This window comes from Calypte anna, chromosome 4A, assembly GCF_003957555.1.
Source record: "Calypte anna isolate BGI_N300 chromosome 4A, bCalAnn1_v1.p, whole genome shotgun sequence".
Lineage (NCBI taxonomy): Eukaryota > Metazoa > Chordata > Aves > Apodiformes > Trochilidae > Calypte > Calypte anna.
The window spans coordinates 19273416-19295464 of record NC_044248.1 but is presented as its reverse complement, the minus strand read 5'-3'; the positions used below and the strand labels follow the sequence as shown (position 1 = coordinate 19295464).

General features: G+C 34.6%; 1 protein-coding gene across 2 annotated transcripts in view; it reads left to right on the top strand.

The window, feature by feature from the left end:
* The window catches only part of SGCZ (sarcoglycan zeta), a 406404-nt gene that overhangs the window by 271897 nt on the left and 112458 nt on the right, over positions 1-22049 (top strand). For both annotated transcript variants that reach the window (XM_008491837.2, XM_030449929.1), the window contains exon 3: positions 21887-21988. In XM_008491837.2, coding sequence (XP_008490059.1) covers positions 21887-21988 — 102 coding nt within the window. The remainder of the gene's footprint in view (positions 1-21886; positions 21989-22049) is intronic.

Genomic DNA, 22049 nt, shown 5'->3' with positions numbered 1-22049 from the left:
ACATTTCTAATCACTGAGTGAATGGTCCCTGCAGTTAACATAGGTAAAGCTTGAAGGAGTAGAGGAGGGTGTGATTTGTAACAAAAAAATGGAACCGAGTACTGTACCATGATGTTCATATGTGACCTGTAGAACTGTACAAGAACTGCTATACAAAAAAACTCAAAAAAATACCTTTTAATGATTTAAATCCCCCTTTTATACATTATACACACATATATATAGCAACAAGGTGTAATAAACCACAGTTTTGCAGTCTTTTTTGAGGTATAGAGGAGGAAAAAGAACTCTTACGTTTTCTAGCTTTTCAGCAGAAGACTGAAGAAAAGTAGTGTTTCATCATAGATGAATTCAACATGATTAAACTTTTCATGAGGTAGTTCCTTCTTGGGGTAGCTATGGTAAGAGAACTCATGAAAGACATTTGAAATTGTTAGTGGTTTAGGTGAGGATATACACATAAAAGCACACAAGTATACATACACATACAAATTAAAGACACAGAATTGCAGAACTTGTCCAGCTTTAAGACTGGATCAGATTAGTTTTGTGTCACTAAAATGTCTTGATAACCCATCTTTATTTCCCCCTCCTCCACCCCCTCCAAGTCATTGAAACAGATACCACAAGCCCCACTGGTACTCCATTTGTCACCAGTCTTGTGACAGGGGAAGACCATTAACCACTACCATGTGAGTCTAATTATCCAGTTTTACTTGTTATCCACCCATCCACATCCTTGGATTGTCCTTTTTATTTCTTTTGAAGATGGGGGCAACATTTTTCTCTCTCTTCAGTTGTTGGGAATCTTCCCTAATCTCCACAAGTTTTCAAAGATGATTGAGAGAGGTCTAGGAGGTACATCAACCAGACCTCTCAGCACCCTCAGATTTAGCCTGTTGGGTCCTGTTGAATTCTATAAATTGAATTCTTTCAATGAGTCCTTGATTCAGTCTTCATCTACTGATGGTAGCTCTCTTCTTTGGACAATTTCTCTAAGCAGAGACCTGGGAGACCTATCTGGTAAGGATCAGGTCCCCACTTTATATAACAATTACTTGATGTTTACAAGAACTGTGCAATGCCACATGTCACATTATCTCCTATGTAACATTTAACATACCTTTATGTTTTCATGTAAATTGAATAGTTTAATGTGCTTTTTTTCCCCCCCTGTCTTTGTATTATCAGTATTTAAAAAGAAAACATAGATCTGCTACTTAAAATTTAACATTCACTGTTCAAATTTAGCATTTTGCAGCCATGAGAAATCCTTGTTTTGATGGCTGGGTTCTTTGAAGTTTTCATATAACTGACTGATAAAATAGGTTGCCTAGTAGCATTTATGTTAAATTGGAATTTATTACCATTGTTTGCAGGATTAGGCTCAGAGAAATAACAGAAAAAAACAGGTTTCTGGTTTTGGGTGGGTTTTTTCTACTTTAACAAAGCAAATCCTCATCAGAACCCTGCTGTTAGTGATTGCCAATTACCTGCAACTGCAGGAGCACCAGTAAAGTATTGCCTTAATTAGGGAGGCCTAAAAATGCCCTTGGGAACTAAGCAAGCAAAAATGTAGCAGAAAGGTTTTGTTTCTCCTTGACAGACATCAAATTTTGTGCAGACATCTCTTAGAGGCATTCTTGGAAACACCTTCCCTGAGCTCTATGGATGTGCTGCTATTCAAATTAGGTAAATTCACAAACTTGATGTTAAGTTTATTTTTTTATGCTACTTTTGTTAAAAACCTTTTTTGTAATCACGGGCAATATACAATGCCCTTCATTCAGAATTATTTGCTGTAATGTCTTTGCTAAACTGTGTTTGCTAAGTTTTATAAAAGAAGAAAGGTTAGTTCACCTGATACATATTAAAAGAGAAAAGCAAGAACAGTCAATTTAGAAAGAGTAAAACTACTCTGGGTAGTATAAAAACCAGGAATCATTACCATTGTAGACATAGCTGGTTTTAATGTCCACATTTTACTGTGTTATAAATCTTGTGATGATGCTGATGTATCTTTTTGTGGTTTATTTTTCTGTCTTTATGTAATCGCTGAGGTTGAGTATGACATAACCATTCCATATGACTTCTAATCAAGTCTGTTTAATTTTATGTTTGCAGGATTGTAATTGTGCTGAAAAATTAGCCTTAAGGAAGGTTTTAGTGTAGTTGCATTTATAGACAAGAAGCCATGTTTCTTCTTGTTTATCTAGGGATTAAATGCTGAAACGTTTTTTTCCAAATTGAAAACATCTTCCAGTTCGTCTTTTATTTTACTGCAGGATGTCCAGTGGAGGCCCATTGCATAATGTTGATAAAATACATTGATGCTTTGATAGGCATTTACAACACTAGCTTATTTAAGTGCTCTTCAGTTGTTCTCTAAGCTTACTATTTTTGGATTTATAGAATGTTTATACTAGAGTATGTCTTGCTATCAATACTTAAAATGTATCCTTCTTCTGTGCTGCCTGTTACATTGTACAGCCCTGCTTGCATTACATGGTAGAACAGTGGTTAAAGCACAGATGACTTGAGAGTTACAAGAATTTGTGGGTGCTTTTTCTCTTTGGTTTGGTTTTACTTTTTTGTGTTTGGAGGGGGGGTTTCTTGCTTCTTTTTTTAAGTTTCAAGACTTCTTTAATTCCAATCTAGACTGTTAATAAGGTATATAGTATATGATCTTTTCAAAATACAGATACCTAGATACCATTCAATGTTCAGCTGTGATTTTTAAATTAATGACAACAAATTTATGTTCGAGGTGATGTCTGGTGCTGCATCTATAAGCATCCTTGGGCTCTGGTAGGATTGGAATGAACTGGATTTGAAAAAATGGTTGTTGGAAGAATGTCAGCCTGAGTCTAGAGAAAGCAGTGCCTTACTTGCTAGGCTAAAGCCAGAAGCTAAAAAGGTGTCCAAGAAAAATATCTGCACAAAGTAATTCTGTTTCGTTAAAACAGTACATATTGCCTTAATCTCATCTGCTTACAACTCACTCTAACCAAAAATATACCTGGCTACTTTTGTGCCTTTTTGTATGGGCTGTGATAAATAACTATGGGTGAGATCCTTCCTTCCTCCTTGAAAAGCAGCAGGAGTGACTGCAAGATGTTCTCTCACACATAATAAAAAAGTCATACAGGTAAGAACAGCAGTTTTTATTTTTGTTTGGTTTCTGGGGAAGGAGTATTTTCCTTGTGAGGACTGCTCAACTCATAGTTACAAATTTCTTTTACTTTTGAAATGAATTTGAAAGTAGACATTCCTTACTGAAATAACAATGTTGACTTTTGTTGGGTTTTTGGGGGTGGGTGTATTTTTTCTTTGTGTTTTTTTGCTTTTATGTGCAGTTGAATCACGGAAAAGCACTTTCCTTTAGAAGTGAGCACACCAAAGAATATTTCCAGAATAACAGTATCAAAGTAGCAATTTTGGTGGGGTTTCAAATTTATTTATTTTTTTTAACTCTCATTTTTGTCTTGCTTACCTTATATGATTCTAAAATTTCCTTGAAGTTGAACTCTAGAGTGAAAAAAAAAAAAAACCAACAAAAAAACCTGAATGCAACCAAAAGCTTTCCAGTTTTATCTTTCTTCTTAGTTTTAGGTCTTTTTGTCTCCACAGTACCCTTTCATTTTTCAAAGCATAGTATCTGTGAATTTGACATGGATATTGCTGTGAAAAGTTCACTAGGGCAGTATCTCTGAGTTTCAAGTCTTTTATTTTCTGAAGAAGTCTGATTTTACTAGGCTTTTTGAAGGGGGGGAAAAAGAAAAAAAAAAAAAAAAAGAGGAAAGGTATGTTCTTGAAGTCTCGACTTAGTGGAACTTTTATGGCTTCATGACCAGTGTTATGAAGGAATAGAGAAATCAGTGTGCATGTTTTTTCTTTTTGTCTCCATATGAATTGACTCCTCTGAAGTATTGATTTATACAGTAGTCTTTGCATTGGAAGTAGGTGAGGGGTGATAAAGTAGTGACCTTCTCAATAAGAGGGAAATCAGTGAGATTGATCCTCCTAAGGATCACTTGTTTAGGAAGTGTTCTCGTGTGCAGCCATTGGTTATTTTGTTTTACAAAAGGATTGCACTTTAAATATTTGAAATATCAGAATTATGAAAAGCAATTTTTATAACAAACTTCAGAATGTGAAGCTGGGGTGAAACCAAGCTATAAAAGAGAGGACTGCTGGTACAAATTGCTCAAGTGAAGAATAGGTGTCTGGGCTTAGTGTTAGTTTTGCATAATGCAATTGAATGTAATCAGGAAATGTTCACACTGAGTATTTAATTAGACTCTAGATGATCAATCTAGGTAGGGACTTTGCTAATTATTAAGTGGCTGAGTCACTGAGTAAGTCCAAGTAATGTTTCAGATAACTGAAACTTCTGAGGAGTTGGGTTTTATAAGTTTTTGAGGTGATATGTTATAGAAAGTGGATAGAAGAGGAAAAGATTTAATAAATGCTTTAAATTTCATGATTCCTTCACAGATACGAGTAATGAATGAAGGTACAGATGTATCAGTGACTGATAGGCCTGTATACACTTAGGCAAAACAAGCAAAGTGCATATGGACTTTCTCCCAGAAAGAGATAGCAGTTCTGACTGTAAGAAGTGGTGGAAGAAAGACTGCGAAATCATTATCTGTGTCTCATCATTTTTCCTCTCTGTCCAAAGATTTGTGGCATTCCCTTATATTATGCTGTTTCTATGTGGCTTCTGTTAATGCCTGCCTTGTCCCTGCCATTCCAACATTTTTTTGAATTCATTATTTGTAACATTTAAGATACTGATTAAATGCTGAATGGGATCACATCTCATTTTTCACACATTGGAGCTACATGTTTCAGGACTCTACCAAAAAAAAATTCTTATCCATTGAAATCTGAAAAACCTTTTTGGTTTGTTTTGTTTTGTTTGGGTTTTTTTTGTTTGTTTGTTGGGTGTTTTTTTGTTGTTGTTGGTTGGTTGATTGTGGGGTTTTTTGGGTTATTAAATTCTTGAATTCTTTCTTGATTACATCGTGTGTAATTTGAGCCCATTTGCAGTCCTGTTAAGGACCTTGCTTCCAGTTACATTGCCGGGATGTGAACCTAGAAATGGCAGTAAGATTTAAGTAGCAGTGACAGTAGCTTTCAACCAATCAATTAGGAGTTTGATATTTTAAATGAAGTTTTGTATTAAGACCTTTGAGGTTTTTTTCATCTGGTCACAGCAGTCCATTTGTATTTCCCTGCTGCTTCCTGGGATTCTCTTCCTTTAAGAACACAGTCCTGCAGTGCAGGAAGTTTGCCTGGACCCTCTGGTAGAGTCTACTTTCTGCTGCAGTGTATAGGAATCAACAGGCTGATTCCATGTAGCATAGAAACTTTGGGGATTGTTGATAAAGAATGCTAGTAATTAGATTTAGTTATTTGTTTCAATATGTAAATTAACAAGTGTAAGCCATCTATGAATAATTCTTGTGTATATGCAAATTAAAGTTCTTTCTAATGCTTCTGTATTTTTCCATTACACATTTCTTATAGTTATTTCCATTATGCAGTGTCTGTGATTTTTTAGATTATCAGCTTTTTGTTAAAGATAGCAGTTGGTTTTATTTCCTCCTTGTACAACACTAAGCACAGTTGGATTTTTACCAGGGAAACTGTTAGACACTGTTTTAACACAAGTAACAAATCACATGTAGTGCATTGCTACAAAAAATGAGTTTTGTTTTCAATAGTCCATGCTTAAACACATTATTTTACTCTCTGAATACTGTGTTACTCAAATTACTTTAATAGATTTTAAAAGATATTTGTAGATATATGTTTAAAGATACACATATCAAATAGTTGCTTGATAAATAAGGATGATTTCAGTAAACCCAGCAAACATTAATACAATCATAGGTGGAACTATCTAATGAGTGAAATGTGTAGCTTAACATCAGTGGCTTTCTTCAGATTTTCCTTCTAGATCTGCACAGAAAAGACAGTCAGGTACCCTGCAGACCAAAATTAAACAGTGTTTCCATAATCCATAAGCATGATAAAACTATGCTGTCTAATTTGTATGTGCAAGAAAAATATTTTTATGAAGCTACGAGTGGGATTCTAGTTTTTAACAAGTTTTTCTTTCTTTGAATGATTTCTGTGTGATTTAATCTCCTTACAGTCTTTCCTCATCAGATGTTATTTTACAAGGATTAGTTGAATCCTTACCTGTGTTAGTGGTCACAGTGACATAGAGAACACACCCCCTGGAATGTTTTAATGAGAGTTATAAAGCTCTAGTGAGGATGGACTTCACAGTTGTGTGGTGTATTTTAGCTGGCAACCTAGGTATCTTGTGTGGTTTTTGTTTTAATGTTTAGAGGTTTGGGGAGTTGAGTTTTGTAATTAATTTTTTTTAATTTTAGTTTTAACATTTTTTAATGTCTGGTTTTCAATTTCTAATTTTTATTTTGTTGACTATTTTTTTTTAATTTTTAGCTTTTCATTTTACTAATTAAAAACCTCCCACCTATAACAACTCATGTATGTAAGATACAGACTTACAGAAAATACAAGAAATTAATTTAATAAACTATGTCGAGGACCAATTATACCCCAAGTTGTCCTGTAACTCAGGAACTTCCATTATGTGTTTGTCTGCTGTTTCACTCAGCCATATTAACTACCCTAAATAAAACCAACCTTAAATAAAAATTTTTTTAGCTAGGCACAAAAGGCATTGTCTGTGAAACAGGTTGAAGTATGTTATCTTGTAGGAAAGCCTTTGGAAAATATTTTAAAACCAAAATGGGTAACCTGATGTTGCAGCTCAAGCAACTTGATGCTAACATGGAACATATTTGAAAAACAAAAAATCAGAAACCCAAACAAAAAAAAAGAATTCCAAACCCCCCAACTTTCCAAAACTCAAGAAGGGCAAAACCCCCTCAGTAAAATAAATAAAACCCCTGATCCTTTACAGACACGCACTACTGACTTTAATTTGGGGTTGATGCCTGAAGAGGAATACTGGGGTATTTCTTCTGGTTTTGCTCCCAAAAGAACAATGAGCTGAAAAGAACTTTAAGGCAAAACTGTGTATGATCATAGATGTTAAAAAATATGCTTTAAAATTGAATATGCCTCATATTAATGAGAGTACTTATTTGTTCTTTAGATGTTCTGCCTCAGTTATTGAACGTATTGAGATAACTATTTTTCATCAAGAAAGTGAAAGCCATGGGAGATCTTTATGCAAAGGTGGTGTGAATTCTTTGGACAAGGAAAAAGACTTTTTTTTTTTTTTCCTCTTTTTTTTTTTTTAAATATACTGACTATGCCATTCCCAAAAGTTTTACTTTTTAATTGAGAAATTAGCAATACCCTGAGCTCTCAGTACTATGTTGAAATCCTTTTATTGCAAAAACCTTTTTTTTTTTTGTCTTTTAATTGTTTTTTATTACCTCCATTTTCTCCTAACAATGGTCCCATTAAAAAAGCTGTAGTGCCAGCCTGGGAAAACTTTGCTTGTTTTAGAGTGAATTTCTCCAAATCCCAACTGCTGATGATACTCTTCAGCTAAAATCGTAGCTATAAACTCCTTATATTATTGTTGTCATCTGTTAAGTGACATAATTTAAGCACCTGTTTTTTTAACATGACTCCTTAAAATGCATAATGCTAAAGAATCAGACATTTTACGTAAAGGCAATATACAGTCTTCATAATACAATGACTGTACAAATGGAGTCCTTCACCACTATTTTTTTTAAAGGTGATCACAATTACATAGAGAAGTATAAGGTAATTACATAAGGTATATAAATACAATATAAAAAAGTAATAATTTTAGTAATATTTGAATAAATTTTAGTTCTTTTTTTCCTCCTAGGCTTTGTAGATTTAAAAATATGATATTCTAGATTATAATTGCTGCTAAAGCTACATGCTAATTACTTGATAGAATTTTTTTTTCCTGATTATACTCCTGGTTATTTAAATAGCAGACCATCCTTTAGAATTATTTAACCTTTAACCTGTGATCTGGCTTAATGTACCAGCCAGATGATTTTCATTTTTTGCAGTCTCCATCATGACTTAGAATGTTAAATAGTCTATGAAACCAATAATTTTTAGTTAAAGCAATGTCATTCCTACATTTATGAAGAGACTTTTGATACCTTGCAATCCTGACAATACTTCTTCGTTGTTGGTTTTTTTATTGTCTTGACTGCACTTGCAAGTGTAATGTACTGCTCACTGCAAAAGCTTCAACCACAGTTGGTGGTTATTTCTGTTTGTTGCAAAGTGAACCCCAGAACTAGGATTATAAAAATGCTTGTAGAAGATGCTTCCTGTATACTGCCAATATCTAATCTTGGTACAAAGCATTGAATTATCACATTCAATTATCTTCTGAATAGTTGGCTTCCTTAAACTGAACAGCACAAAATGTTTCTGATAAGTTCAAATCATTTGATGGGTTTCAACTGGGAAGATAACCAACTGGACGATTTAAGACACTTTCAAATTTCAAAGGACATCCTTCAAAGCAGACTTTGTCTCCTTATTTTACATTTTAAGAGGTGAGTTGGCTTTGTTCTATAAATTATTAATACCACTAAGAACTTAACATCTGAAATGATAAATACTCCTTGGCAGTTACAATGTATTGTTTTGGAGCTAGAAGTGCATAATTTTACAGCTGGACTTCAGAAGGTGTAGGAGAATAAATTGTACTGTCAATTGATTTATTATGATGGTGAAAGAGGAAAGATCAGAGTCAAGAGTCTTGTCACGTAGGTACTTCAGTGCTGTCAACTTTTGAAAAGGTAGAAGCTGCTTCAAACCTTTTCTGTGTATGAGCCTTTCCTCTGTTCAAAGCCAGGTACACCAGTGAACTTTCTTGCCCTACATGCTGGCAGTGGCCAGTAGTGGTTGCAGAAAATATTTCAGAACGTCTGTTTGTGGAGGCTTGTGGTTTTTTGTTGGGGTTTTTTTGTGTGTGCTTTGGGTCTTTTTTGTTTGGTTGTGGTTTTTTGGGGGTTTTTTTGGGTTTTTTGTTTGGTTGGTTGGTTGTTTTTTTGGTTTTTAGAGTTCTATATTTCAGTTTGCAAATAGAGTTTTACTTCTGCTCCTCTCTGTCATTTTCATGTGAGACATCTATCTCTGGTACTACTCTACTTCTAGCTGTGCTTTATCTTTCTGCCATGTTCCACCTTATACATACCGTCTCTAAATTAAACAATTTCTCAGCCTAATGCTCACACACTGTCCTCCTCTCTTAGATAAACAGATTTTCCTCATGTTCAGCCTGAAGCTTGCCATCTGCAATTTGTCATAATGAATCTTTGTTCTATTGCCATTTTTGAGGCTCCAGGTCTTTGGAACTGCTCCCCACATATTTGCAATCTGTATTGTATCTCCCCTTACTCACCCCTTCATCAGACCCCTTCAGCTCCCTCAACTTCCCCTTGTCAGAGCTGTGCTCTGGCATCCTGACCATTTTAGCAGCCCTGCACAGGACTTTTATTTCAAACACCACTCTTTAGGTGGGGTAGTGATGGATGTAGAAATGGACTTGTAAAAAAACTTGGGATGAAAATCGGTTCATGTTTGTAGATACAGTATCATAGTGATGTGGTATTCACTCTTTTTCTTAAATTTTTGCCTTGTATTTACTTAAAAACATTTTAACTACACTGGGGTTATGCAGAGTACTTACAGATTGATAAAAGACAAGCAAGTATTATTTCTGTGCTTTGCCATTCTCCTTGTATTTCCAGGATAGAAGGAAGAGGGAGACAAACCTAGATCCATTCTTCTTATGTGTCTCTGTGTGTCAGTTCTATGTATAGTAACATTTAAAAACTTATAAAATCAATCATATCTAAAACCATACCTTTACCTTTCTTTGGTATTTGTAGTTAATCATTAGCATGTACTGTTATTAAAAAGCCATTTATTTTGATGTATACTGATGCTGATACACAAATTAATCTAATAAAACACATATAATCTATTTCAGACCTATATGATAAATATAGCCTGTGCCAAGGGGAATAATAAAACAGATGGACCTGCCAACAATTTTTAGTTGTTTACAGCTTGAAGCTGTGTGACATACAAGACACAGAAGAAAAAAAATGTTTGACATGTAATGTATCCCTATAAAATATGTCTTTATTACTCTTGCTTTGATTTAATTTATGACACATATAAGCATAGACTCTAATTTCAGAATGGTAATGCATACATTTCATCTTGGAACCTGCAGAGATAAGACAATATGAGATTTTGGGGGTTTTTTGACAAATGTGGTAAACCAGAGTGCATATGAAAGAAGTCACATTTCTGCCAGTGTGTTGCTGGTTTTAATGTAGTCTTTTATTTACTACATATTAATATTTGTTTTATTGTCTACTTTAGATATTTTTTTTTCTTATTCTAATATGGCATGGTGGCATCAGTAAGTCATCATATAATTGGTCAATGCTTTCTTGGAATATACTGAAGATTCTTAGGGGACAACAAAAATTGCAATTTAGGACATTTAAGCTGATTCAGTCTGTCTTCCTAAAGTGAGGACTGTATTATTGGCGTTCTGTGACTGCTTGTCAGAGTTATGCTTATGAAGCTAGCAAATGACAAATGCAGTTAAAATCTGAAAGTTCTGGAAATGCTGAATAGAGTTTTCCTTTGTAAAGCTAAATTCTTGATATAACTGAGTTCCTTAAGCTCTTTGTGGCACTGAAAATCAGGAGCTCAGAGATAGAGTCCTTTGGTTTTAAATTTCTGCTTGGCAATGTATTTTTACTTCTCTCATTATTATGCAAGTTGGTTATGCTGGCAATAGGGACTAACAAGGTTCTGAATGTTTGCAAACTGTGGATTTATAGACAGGATTAGTAATGTAGGTTTATTGTTCTTTTAAGTCTGCTTATAATATTTTTTAATGAAGTTTCAAACCTTTACTCCTGCTTTTCAAAACACCAGGTAGGGAAAATAAGGTGGCAGAGAGTAGTACTTATTAGATGGTTTATACTGCTTACAAGACAGCACTAGAGATCTTGAATTTTTCTACTTTCACTGCATTCTTTGCTACTTTCAAAAAAGCATTTGGAATTTTTCATATAAAACACGTAATGTAGTTAGGACAGAATGATGCTTGCATGCAGAAGATTCACATATTTTTATTTATTTAATTCCTGATTAATACTCTTAATTTTGAAAAAGTGTTTATTTATGGTTATTTAACTTTCCTGAAAAACTGATTCATCTCTAAGTGTGCTTAATTAGGAAGAAGTGCTACCAAAACAGAATAGATGTATCGCAATCAACTTTTTTTTGTCCTCCTTTTTTTTTTATCAACATCTTGCTCATAACCTCTAATGCAAGTACACTTTTGTATGCATTGTAAATGCATCAGGCCAAAACCTTGCATGTCCCAACAGATCTATCATTTCATCTTCACTGAAGATAAAAAAACCCAAAATGTTTGATCCTCTGCATACAGGGAAATTGCTTGTGACTATAAATATAACCAAAAGAAGAATTCCAATTGACTTTGTAGGACATTAGATACAATTCCTGCTTGTGATGTGTTTGATGATAATTTAACATTTCTTGTTCTGAAACACATGATGGAGTTAACGTTGAAGGATGTTTTCCTTTAATATTTTTAAAGTATTATTTACTTTGTTTTTCTCATACTGAATCTTTCTTCCCTACCAAAAATACAGTCAAAATCATGATACCCAACTGTGGCTATGAAATATCAGATTAATCTCTTACTGGTGGTCATACAGCATTCTATTAGTAGGGAAATTCAGCAATTTTGTGATACTACTAAGTGAAAGAGAACAACTCAAAGAACTGTTTTTTTGTTGAACATTTCAAAGCTGTAGAGATTTTAGGCTGTTAAAAATCTTTCCTCTCTCGTTAGGTCTGTGCACATTATCCTGAATAAGTAATTTTCCTTTGAACCAATACAGAAGAACTGAGATAGGCAGCCTTGAAAAAAAGATATATTTGAGTGTTGCTTCTTTTAAATTAAGATGTACTGAAGATTATATGCCTTGAAAAACAGGTATGAAAGGCTGAGTTTTAAACTTTTTAAAATACAAAATGAAAGTATATGTCAAGTATTTTTGATTTGGTGAATCATTAGACGCACAGTAGTTACCTAGGGTTTCCACAAGTGCCAGATTCACTGTAAAAAAAAATTTTAAGTTTCTTGTGTTCAATAGAACAAAATGTCCTCATGGTTCAGACAGTGAATATCACATATTTAAGACTTTAAAGCATTGGGATTACCTTACTGAACTTTCTTTTTCTCCCTCCATGCCTTTGACTCATACACTCAGGAAACTTCTGTGTACAGAAGATACAGTTAGAAATCACCATAACATCATTTAGTCTGATCTCCTTTTAGAACTCCTTAGGCTGAGTTTCTTTCTAAGTTATTAAAACAAAGAAATTTGACAGGACAGGTGAACTAAACTGTAACTCTAGAGAGAGATGATGAGAGATGAAAGGAATTATGTGCTGGCTCACAGTGAGGAAAGAATATGCAAGGAATAAAATTTACCAGCATTTTTCAATAAGAAGTGCAAAGTCAAATCAGTCAGTTGTTGCCTTTGAGAGCATTTTGTTAGTGCATGTGCACTTGGTACTTGCTGTGGGATCACACATTGATTGGGACCTTTCTGTTCCTTTTAGAGACTGTTGCTGCACTTTGAACAGATCTTCTGATTTAATTTCATCCAAAAGGAATCCCCTTCACATGCAGAAAAACTGCCCCCAGTCTGAGCCAACATGGAGTAAGTGGGGGAAACAAGGGAATGCTGCATTCTGCTGCGTAATGTCACTGTTGTAGACACATTTAAGCTAATAAATAATTTAAGGCTTGCAGATTTTGGATACCTCTGGATGAAGTTCACTATACTCAGCTGCTTGGAAACACCTGCCTTATACAAGTATTCATAAATGCACTTATCCTTTTCCTTCAGGATTTTAATCTTTTACCACTGGTACACCAGTTAAAACAGTGAACCAATTTATGCTGACCTTTTGACTAAAGGAGAAATTTAAGAAGCCAAAAAAAACCCAACATCAAATGTCAATATTCTCCAGGATCTATCAGAAGTCTTTCTTCTCTTGAGGGTAAATTGTTTCATTAGGGAGCTATCATTTCACTGTAATTCCTTTTTCACCTTAGCTAAGTGTGGAAATCTTCCAGGAAATCGTCCATCAGAGTCCTTTTACTGGTTTCCCACCTTGCTTTTTCTTATTTTCCTTGTAGTATAGCTTTTGAGGATTCTTTCCTTTTGTGACAAATCTCAACTACATTACCACTTAATATTAACTTTTTAGCTGATAACTTCTCATTACTCTCCTCATGAAAGCATTTCAGGAACTTGTTCTTCATCCTCTCTCCTGCTGCATTCACAAAGGGTGTCAATCAGTAACCTACATTATTCCTGAGGTCTGTGTTCTGCTTTACTCTTCACAAATACATCATGGACTTAATCTTTTTGGTCTGGGAAGGAAATCCCAAAGTGGCAACCTCTTTTTAAATGTACAACCATCATTTGGAGTCACTTAGTAGTCCATTTTGGTCTGAACCTCAGAAGAAGTGTAATACCCATGCTCCCTTACTGTTCTTCCTCAGCAAGATGTACTACATGAGTTTGAATTCTCTAATCTTCTTTTCTCCCTAGATAGTTATATTATTATATGATTACAAATGAGATTCATGAAATAATAATCTGAAGTCTGGTGACCCTCAAATCTAATGAGTCTTGGTGTTAAGGATACTTACCTTTCTTTTCACTATTACTGGAATAGGCTCTTCATTTCCTATTGGGTACTGGGCCATTGCCTTCTTCCCTAGTGAGCTGCTTCTCTGGCTGTTGTCCTATTCATTCTCCATGTCTGATACCCCTGTATTCCCTTCCAGATGGTCAAATAATTTTCATTAGAGGTCTTCATTGTTGACGTGTTATTGATATCCTTTTGGAACACAAGGGCTTCTCTGCTTAATCAGTTTGCTTATGGGACTTCTACCAGTTTCTTAAAGAATATTTTCAGGGCTTCTTTCCTGGTTTTTGCACTTACAGGTATGCAGGTCTCTGCTCTCTGGTTTGCACACATAATCTGGATTAAAGAATTCTCCTCCAGGGTTCTGGTCTGGACACAGCTGCAGGACACTGCCCTGTATCCACCCTGGATCTTCAGAGCTACAGACTAAGACAGATTTCATGACCCTGATTCTGTGCTTTTAAAAGGCTGAATTTTAATACTAAACTGCTTTCTAAAATACGTTTCTCCAATTGCTCTCTTAAATTTCCCTGTTATGAAAGTCAGTGAGATAGTGACTGTTGATTCACAAATACATAGCTTTCATTGTCAGTGACCAGGAGTTTATCTATATCATGGCAACTTGGTAATATGTGAGAACACACATGTGATCCCTCAAAATGATTCAGTAAGTTTGGTTTTCAGATTCCTTTTGAAATTATCGTCTTTATGAGGCTTCTTCCATTTTCCAACATATCTGATAACTTCTCAAAGTCTTTTGGCACGCTGAGCTATCTGCAAGGAGATTAGGTAGGTCTCCTGATCATTGTGATTATAACTCTTCAAAAAAGTGGAGGTTATGATTTTTAATCCCTTCAGACTGTAGAGAAGGAGCTAGAAGCTATCAGTAACAAGATAAGTTTTCTGTTGAGCAGACTGTTAAATAAGAGAGGAGTTATTTTCAAGCAACTTTGTGGCATTTCTTGCACTTTCATTTCCTTTGCCCTGATAGCAAGAGATGGATGTCTGCAGCAAGCTGCTTCGCTCTTAGTTCCATTTATTTTATTGAGTGTATCAATAGAGCAAACTGTTGTTTATTGAAAGATGTGTGGTAGCTGTTTTGAAAAGCATGCGGGGTTTGTGCTGGAATACTAAGTAATGTGTATGAACATAGATGCTGTAAAGACTGCCATGTTAGACAGTCACACTTCTGCAACTACTAAATCTGATGCAACACTTTTTCCTCACATTAAAATAATCACTTTCATTTTTTACATTAATAGGTTTCTTAGACTGTCTTGAAGTTTGATATCTTTAATACTTTTTGCTACAGTGGAGTCAAGGAAGCAGTGTAATAGCTCCAACCTAATGTTATTTGTTTTAGGAGAAGCACCATTTGCTGAATATAAGTGCTCTAATTATTCTTATTCCCCTGTTGTTCCAGAATCCTATTTCTTTGGAGTCTGCAGTCTAAACTGAGGAATATTTTATATTTAGTAATCAGACGTGCAGATGAGAGTCCAAACTTGCAAAATTTATCTTAAAAAGTTTGTCAGTCTTTTCTGATAGAGCAGTGTGGATTTTCCAGTGGTGTTAACAGATCTGTTGAGGTGAATAATCTTGGTGTTAAAGGAATTTACTAGAAATTACTTTGTTTTTTTCCAATGAAATTTTAATTACTTATACATGCAGAATTGTTACTGAGAAGAGAATAATTATTAGAGGAATGTGGTTATAATAGTCATCAATAGATTGCAGTTGTCTCAGACTAGGGAATTAAAAAAATATTGACCCTATCAGGTACAGGGTAAGTACTCTAAAGAGTACATAAAGGAGATGCTATTTTCCAGCCACTTTGTGGAATCCAATTTTTAAATTAATTTGTCCTTTTACAAGTATCTGATTCTAAACATAACATAGACTAGTGACAGGAAAATATTACAAAAAAAAGGCAGATATGAGGTAATACTTCATACAAATAAGGAAAATTTTCTCTGCTTAGTTATGGTAAGTGCTCACGAATTGTACTTGTTCTGTTAGTGTTTTTTTATTTTGCTACTTAGAGAGGTGTGGGTAAACTAAAGGCAGATGAGAAGCAATAGGAAGCACTAAGATAGAGAATAACATACAAAGAAAGATAGTTGAGGCAATACAGTGAATTGTTTAAAGGAGGTGCAGAGTCTGTCTTTAAGGAAAATAAAAAGAGAAAACTCAACCATCATGTAAGAAATAGCTTAGGTATAGCTGATTTTGCATGCAAAAGAATAGCAGAGTTTTTTAGAACTTGTCAACTAAGCCTACCACTCAGTTCAAGACATGATTTTCATCTTTTGAATGTGACTAAATGCTGCTGGAAAGGTTACTACTGGTTGTTTAGTGATTGCATTCTTTGCTCTCCCAGTTTTCCCACTCTTGAAATGTCCAGTTGTGATCTGCTTGGAAACCACAGTAGCAATGCAAGATGATAAAATTTGAATGAAATATATACTAGGGATGGGTGAAGGTTTCATCACAGCTTTTTTCATTAAGAACGTGGTTGAAGAACTTAATTAAAAATGTTTTCGTTGGAAAAAAAAATCTATTATTTGGTTCTAAACTAAAATATATGGATTCTGAGGAACTGCCACATTGTATAAGTTTAGTGGTCTTACATTAGAGTAGCTTTAGATTGGATGTTAGGAGAAATTTCTTTACCATGAGAGTAGAGGGAAAATGGAACAGGTTGCCTGGGGAGGTAGTTGGAGCCTCATCCCTGGAGATATTCAGAGTGAAGCTTGACAAGGCTCTGAGCAACCTGGTCTGTTTGAGGATGTCCCTGCTTACTGCATTGTGGTTGGACTAAATGACCTTTAGAAGTACCTTCCAAAGAAATTATTCTACGATTCTATGATTATTATCCTGGTTTTCTTCTGAAATGGTTTTGAAATATTTTTGAGTAGAAATAGTCACAAGAATATAGTAGAGTTTCAGTGACACAAGGATTAGAATTTTGGGTTGTTTTAGGCTTCCCTGAGAGAACAAGTTGTAAACATGACAAACACCAAAAAGGAAATCCCACCAACACAACCTGTTTTGTGTATGTTACAATGAATTACTAGGCATCTCCACCCAAATCACATTTCTGCTTCTCAAAATAGATATTATAGCATTATTTCATTGTCAGGACTGGAATCCACAAGGAGGGTAAATTCTTTGTAGAGATTCCAAGAGGAACAGGAGAGCCTCTGCTCCAACATTTTAATTAAGCCTCATATGTACACAAGAAACAACAGGAGTGTACAAATTTCTTCTTCTTTCTTATAGGTCAATATTTCTTGCAGATTTATTGACCAAGATGACCTCTTTTGTAAATAGCATCTTTGTTTATTCTTCAATATCAGAATGCTAGGCAACCTACAGTTTATCTTTGTTCCTTCTGATGTCAGGCATCCACTTATAAGAAAAATAAAAGGATAATGTGTCATTATATTTTCAACATGGATAAAATTATCTTCAAAATGTTGTTTGAAATTACAACCAAACCTCAAAAGAAGATAAACATATTATATAACCTATTTAATTTATGTTGGCTAAATAAACACTGCCTACACCCAATCAATTAGTATTAGTCTAATATAAAATTAGCCATCTTATTCAGTTATCAGTCCTGTTACAGTCAGACTAACAGTTATCATACAAAATATGCAGTTACAGCTCTCTCCCAATGATGCAGGAATTAAAAGCATTACACTCAAGTTCCTGCTGTCCAGTTCTCTCTCTCGTGTTAGCCTACCCTTTCTGTGTGTGGTATCATGAATCATTATCATGCTTTTCCAAGAGCAGCATGGAACTGATGATGATTTGTTCTTCCACCTTGCTCTTTCATCTCCCTTTAGTTATTTTTACATTTTTTGACATATTTGGCTTGCTTGGTTTATTTTTAATCTTTTCTTTCTTCCATGTTCAATTAATTACACATTATAACCACGTGGAGAAAAGTACAGGTCTCAGTAAAATAGTTCTGTATTGAATTTGTTTTCCTGACTGGAAGTCAACTGAAAAAAATCCAATTACTTGATCACTTTCTGTGATCACTTCCTATATGGAAAGAAGAGGGGAAAGATAATGAGGAAAAGAATAACAGTTCTGGATCTAATATTTCTTGGTGTTACCTTTAGGTGAGGGGCAGAACTTGTTCTCCTCATAATCTCATCTCTCAGTGTTTTCTATTTCCAGAAATAGAAAATTGGTGTCCTGTAATTAACTCTACATAGACCAGAAATACTTCATTATCTCTTATAATTTTGCTGGTGATTACAGAGGTTTACCATGCCTTGATTATGTTGTATATTTCCACTCCACCTGCATTAAAGTAGGGAGTTGTAAGCAGTGTTCTGCGTTTTCTGACTCATTAATTGTTGATTGTAAAAGACGTGTTGAGCTAAAAATTACTTTGTTAGTCTGACCACAAAGAAATAGAATCACAGAAAAAAAGAAAAAGAAATCACAGAATTTTAATTCAAACAGAAGATTGAATGAAATGATAGAGCACAAAACATACATCCAAATAAAGAAAATAATGTTTTGTGTATGAAAGTTAGAGATGGTAAGTGTAAGATTGTTCATATCTTTACTATTTGGTCTAGACTTAATATCCTTCTCACCATGTAGTTTCTGTAGGAATTGCAGGTGTTCAGTATGTCTGAAGGTTTTGTCTATTCTGCTTACATTCCTGAAATGTCTGGTTTTAGAACAATGGCACTATATTTTTCTTAATTCATTATTTCTTGAGACCATACAAAGGATAATTTATTGTAATTTTCTGGTAATCCAGGAGAACACACTCTGTTTACATAGCTGATACCACTACACTTTTTCTGTTCATATAGGACTGTAGCTACCTACAGTTTTTCTTTTGATTGAACATCCATAGTCATGCATCATTTTTCTCCAGCTGGAATCATGCTACAACTCTGTTAATGAAATCTGTTTTTTCATGTGTGTGAACAAAATACAAATTTCCTGTATCAGCTTCCTCTCAGCCTTAGTGTATCTCTTCCATTTTGTCAACAATGTAGCTGCTAATGTCTTTCATTTTCTCTGTCACTGTCCCACCATATAAATCTGCTTTTTGTACCCATAATATCAAAATCTGTATTTTTTTTTCCACTTTAGTATGATTTGCTACTGCTTCAACCACACTTCTTCTGATACCTTATACTCTTATTGTTCCCTTTGCATAGCATTTCTCTGCAGATGTTTCGTCTGTGCTCTGCAAACACCTCCTCCAGGTTACTTTTTGTGTTTAATCTTTGCTGTGATGACAACAAGGCAACAGGTAGTGAATGTTTATTAATTTATAGGACATTGTGTCTAAGCACTTTATTTAAACACTACAAGATTTTTTTTCCTTCTCCACAGCTGTATAGTGCTTCTTGCTTCAGACCGTAAATCTTTGGAGACAGAATCTGAGTTGAGATATGTAATCAGAAAACAAGAAGAAAATCACATCTAACAGCAGAACTTTTGGAAATAATGAATATAATTTACATAATAATTATCTAAATTATTATTATGTAATAATAATTTATTATTTACAATAATTGATTTTCCAGCCTACCAGCTACTTTATTGTTCCTGCTGTAAAGTACTGAAACAAATAGTTGGTGTATTATATTTTTAAGGAAAACAGGAAAAAAAACCACAAAATACAAAATATTGTTTATTAATATATTAGTCAGTTCAGATTAACCAGCACTTCAGTTTACTTTTCACTGTGCTTCTTGATAGAAATCTAAGTACATGATCCTAAGGAACTGTAGGTCTCTTCTCCACTTTTGCAGCTTTCAAATAATAGGTGAAACCTGTAGGTTTGCAGGTTTTTGTAACATTAAAGGTATGAATTTGATCCAAGTCTCATGCAAAAAGTTTTATCTCATCTAGTTGTAAGATTTAGAAGAAATGTTTCTTAGCCATTTCCATAGCTTGATGGTCTTCCCAGCCAGTATTGCAAAACCTGTTCTAGGTCCCCAGTTACTGTCTTTTGACCAAGTTGTGTTACTTTTGAAAACTTTTTTTTTTTTTTAATAACAGCATAGTTCAACTAAATGAAAGAAGAAACTCTTCTTATTCCATCTCTCTTTAGAGAGTTACTCTCTTTATCCACTCTTTATAGAGTGGATGGGGAATTCTTAGGGATTCTTATCCAATTCTTGTGAATGGCTCCAGAAATATAGGGAGGGACGTTCAGAGTGATGGTGTTTGTCTTCCTAAGTAACTGTTACGTATGATGGAGCCCTGTCTTCCTGGTGATGGCTGGATAGCTGCCTGGTTCTATTAATGGGAAGTAGTGAATTAATTCTTTGTTTTGCTTTGCTTATGCACAGCTTTTGCTCTGGCAGTTAAACTGTCTGTATCTCAACCTATGCGTTTTCTCATGTTTACCCTTCTGATTCTCTCCCCCCTCTCACTTGGGGGTGGGGGTGAGAGATCAGCCATGTGGGGCTGAGCTGCCTGCTGGGGTTAAACCATGACACAGAGTTTGAATACAAATAGCACTTTTGCTAACAAAAAGTCAGTTCTTGGCTTTATGTAGTCAGTTACAAATTTTGCTACAAATTATATGGACTAATACAGAGTCTGTAAATGTCTCTTGGTGCCATATGACTTGAACAAGTATATTCTCTGTTATAGATAGCCTCCACAGCAACTTTTTTTATTCCACATTTTCTCTGCTTTGACATGTGAAGACACAATTCCCAACAGTATGTTCTTTGCAAATCTGTCATAGTGTGAAAGGCTATCTATCACTATATCTTTGCGTTTGGGAAATGATAGCGATGAATTAATTTGTATAAAATGTAATTCTCGTTGCTGTCTTCAAGAATTAACATTTTCACAGTCTTGCTTCAGGTGTGGATGCAGTGGTATCAAATATCTGCCATACTGGCATCCTTGGTTTTTTTTTAGAAAGGGGGCAATGGTATAGTTGTATATAGCAAGATAGTTGTATAGTAGCTGAACTGTCTTCAGGTAAGTATAATGTTTCTTGATTCGTTGTTGTCTCCCAGCTTCAGCTGTAGCACTTGATGACACTGCTATGAAGCTGTTTATGCCTGCCCAGGAAATGGAGGTTACTTGTTTCACAATTCAGCTGACAGAGCAGAAATATGAGTTCCCGCTGTTCTGCTGCATGAGAGTCAGCAATGGCTTCAAAGCATTTAATCAGCAATTAGGTTAAATTTGCTAATTTTGCCCTTAGGTGTATCAAGGTGAATTTCACTGGCTGTACAGGGAAGAATTATGTTCTGTCAGGAATATAGTAATAAGCATCCAGGGATAAAAATATTGAATTTCTATCAGTGTGCAAAATGATCCTGTCTCTTAAGTATCAGGCAGATTTCATTGCTTTTCCTGTAAGAATACAGCTGAAGCCTTATTATGCCTCTTTTCTATGCTTAAACTTAATTGTATTTTGAATCACTTGATTTGCTTGTTTCGTGCAGACTTTTACAATCATCCTTTCCTGTTGCTATTCAGATAAATTAAAGCAAGTATACAGAAATAATCCTCAGCATTTTGAAGTTCTTCTTTTCATTAATAGCATGCTCTTAGAAGTGATAAGTAACTTCTAATAAAAAATCCTTTTCTTTTTTAATTCCTAGGGGATATTTTCCTATGTATTTTAATTTCTGGGAAAAGCAATGACAATTGATTTAAGACATTACAATGATATAATATTTTCCAATTATTTCACTAAAAAAAAAAATGTTATAGAGATAATTAGCTAATTAATTTACTTAGCAGTTGTAATTCAAGATTTAACTTCATGTCTACAGCAAATTAATCTACATTACCCTTGTACCAGCCAAAGTACCCTTGGTCCAGCCAAAGAATAGAATATGCAGATGACCACCAGGCTACACAGTTAAATACCTCAGTCCTAGGTGAAGCTCTGCGTGTTAATCCCCCCCCATCCAGCTCCTGCCCAGGTCATCATTAGAGCTGACAACGTTGAGGCAGCCCTCATTATTTTTATATGTTAGGCCAACTATTGTGTTCTTTTTACCTTGTTCTGGATAAGGTTATTTCTTAAAGTGAATATATATATTATTGATTGTAGGATGGAATGGGAAATTTGAGAGTCACTAAAAAAGGAATACGACTTGAAGGCATATCTGAATTTCTACTTCCACTATACGTGAAAGAAATCCATTCCCGAAAGGTAGGTGCTTTTAATTTTTTTTCTTAATTTACAGCTAATATAAATTAATATCTTCAGTCTC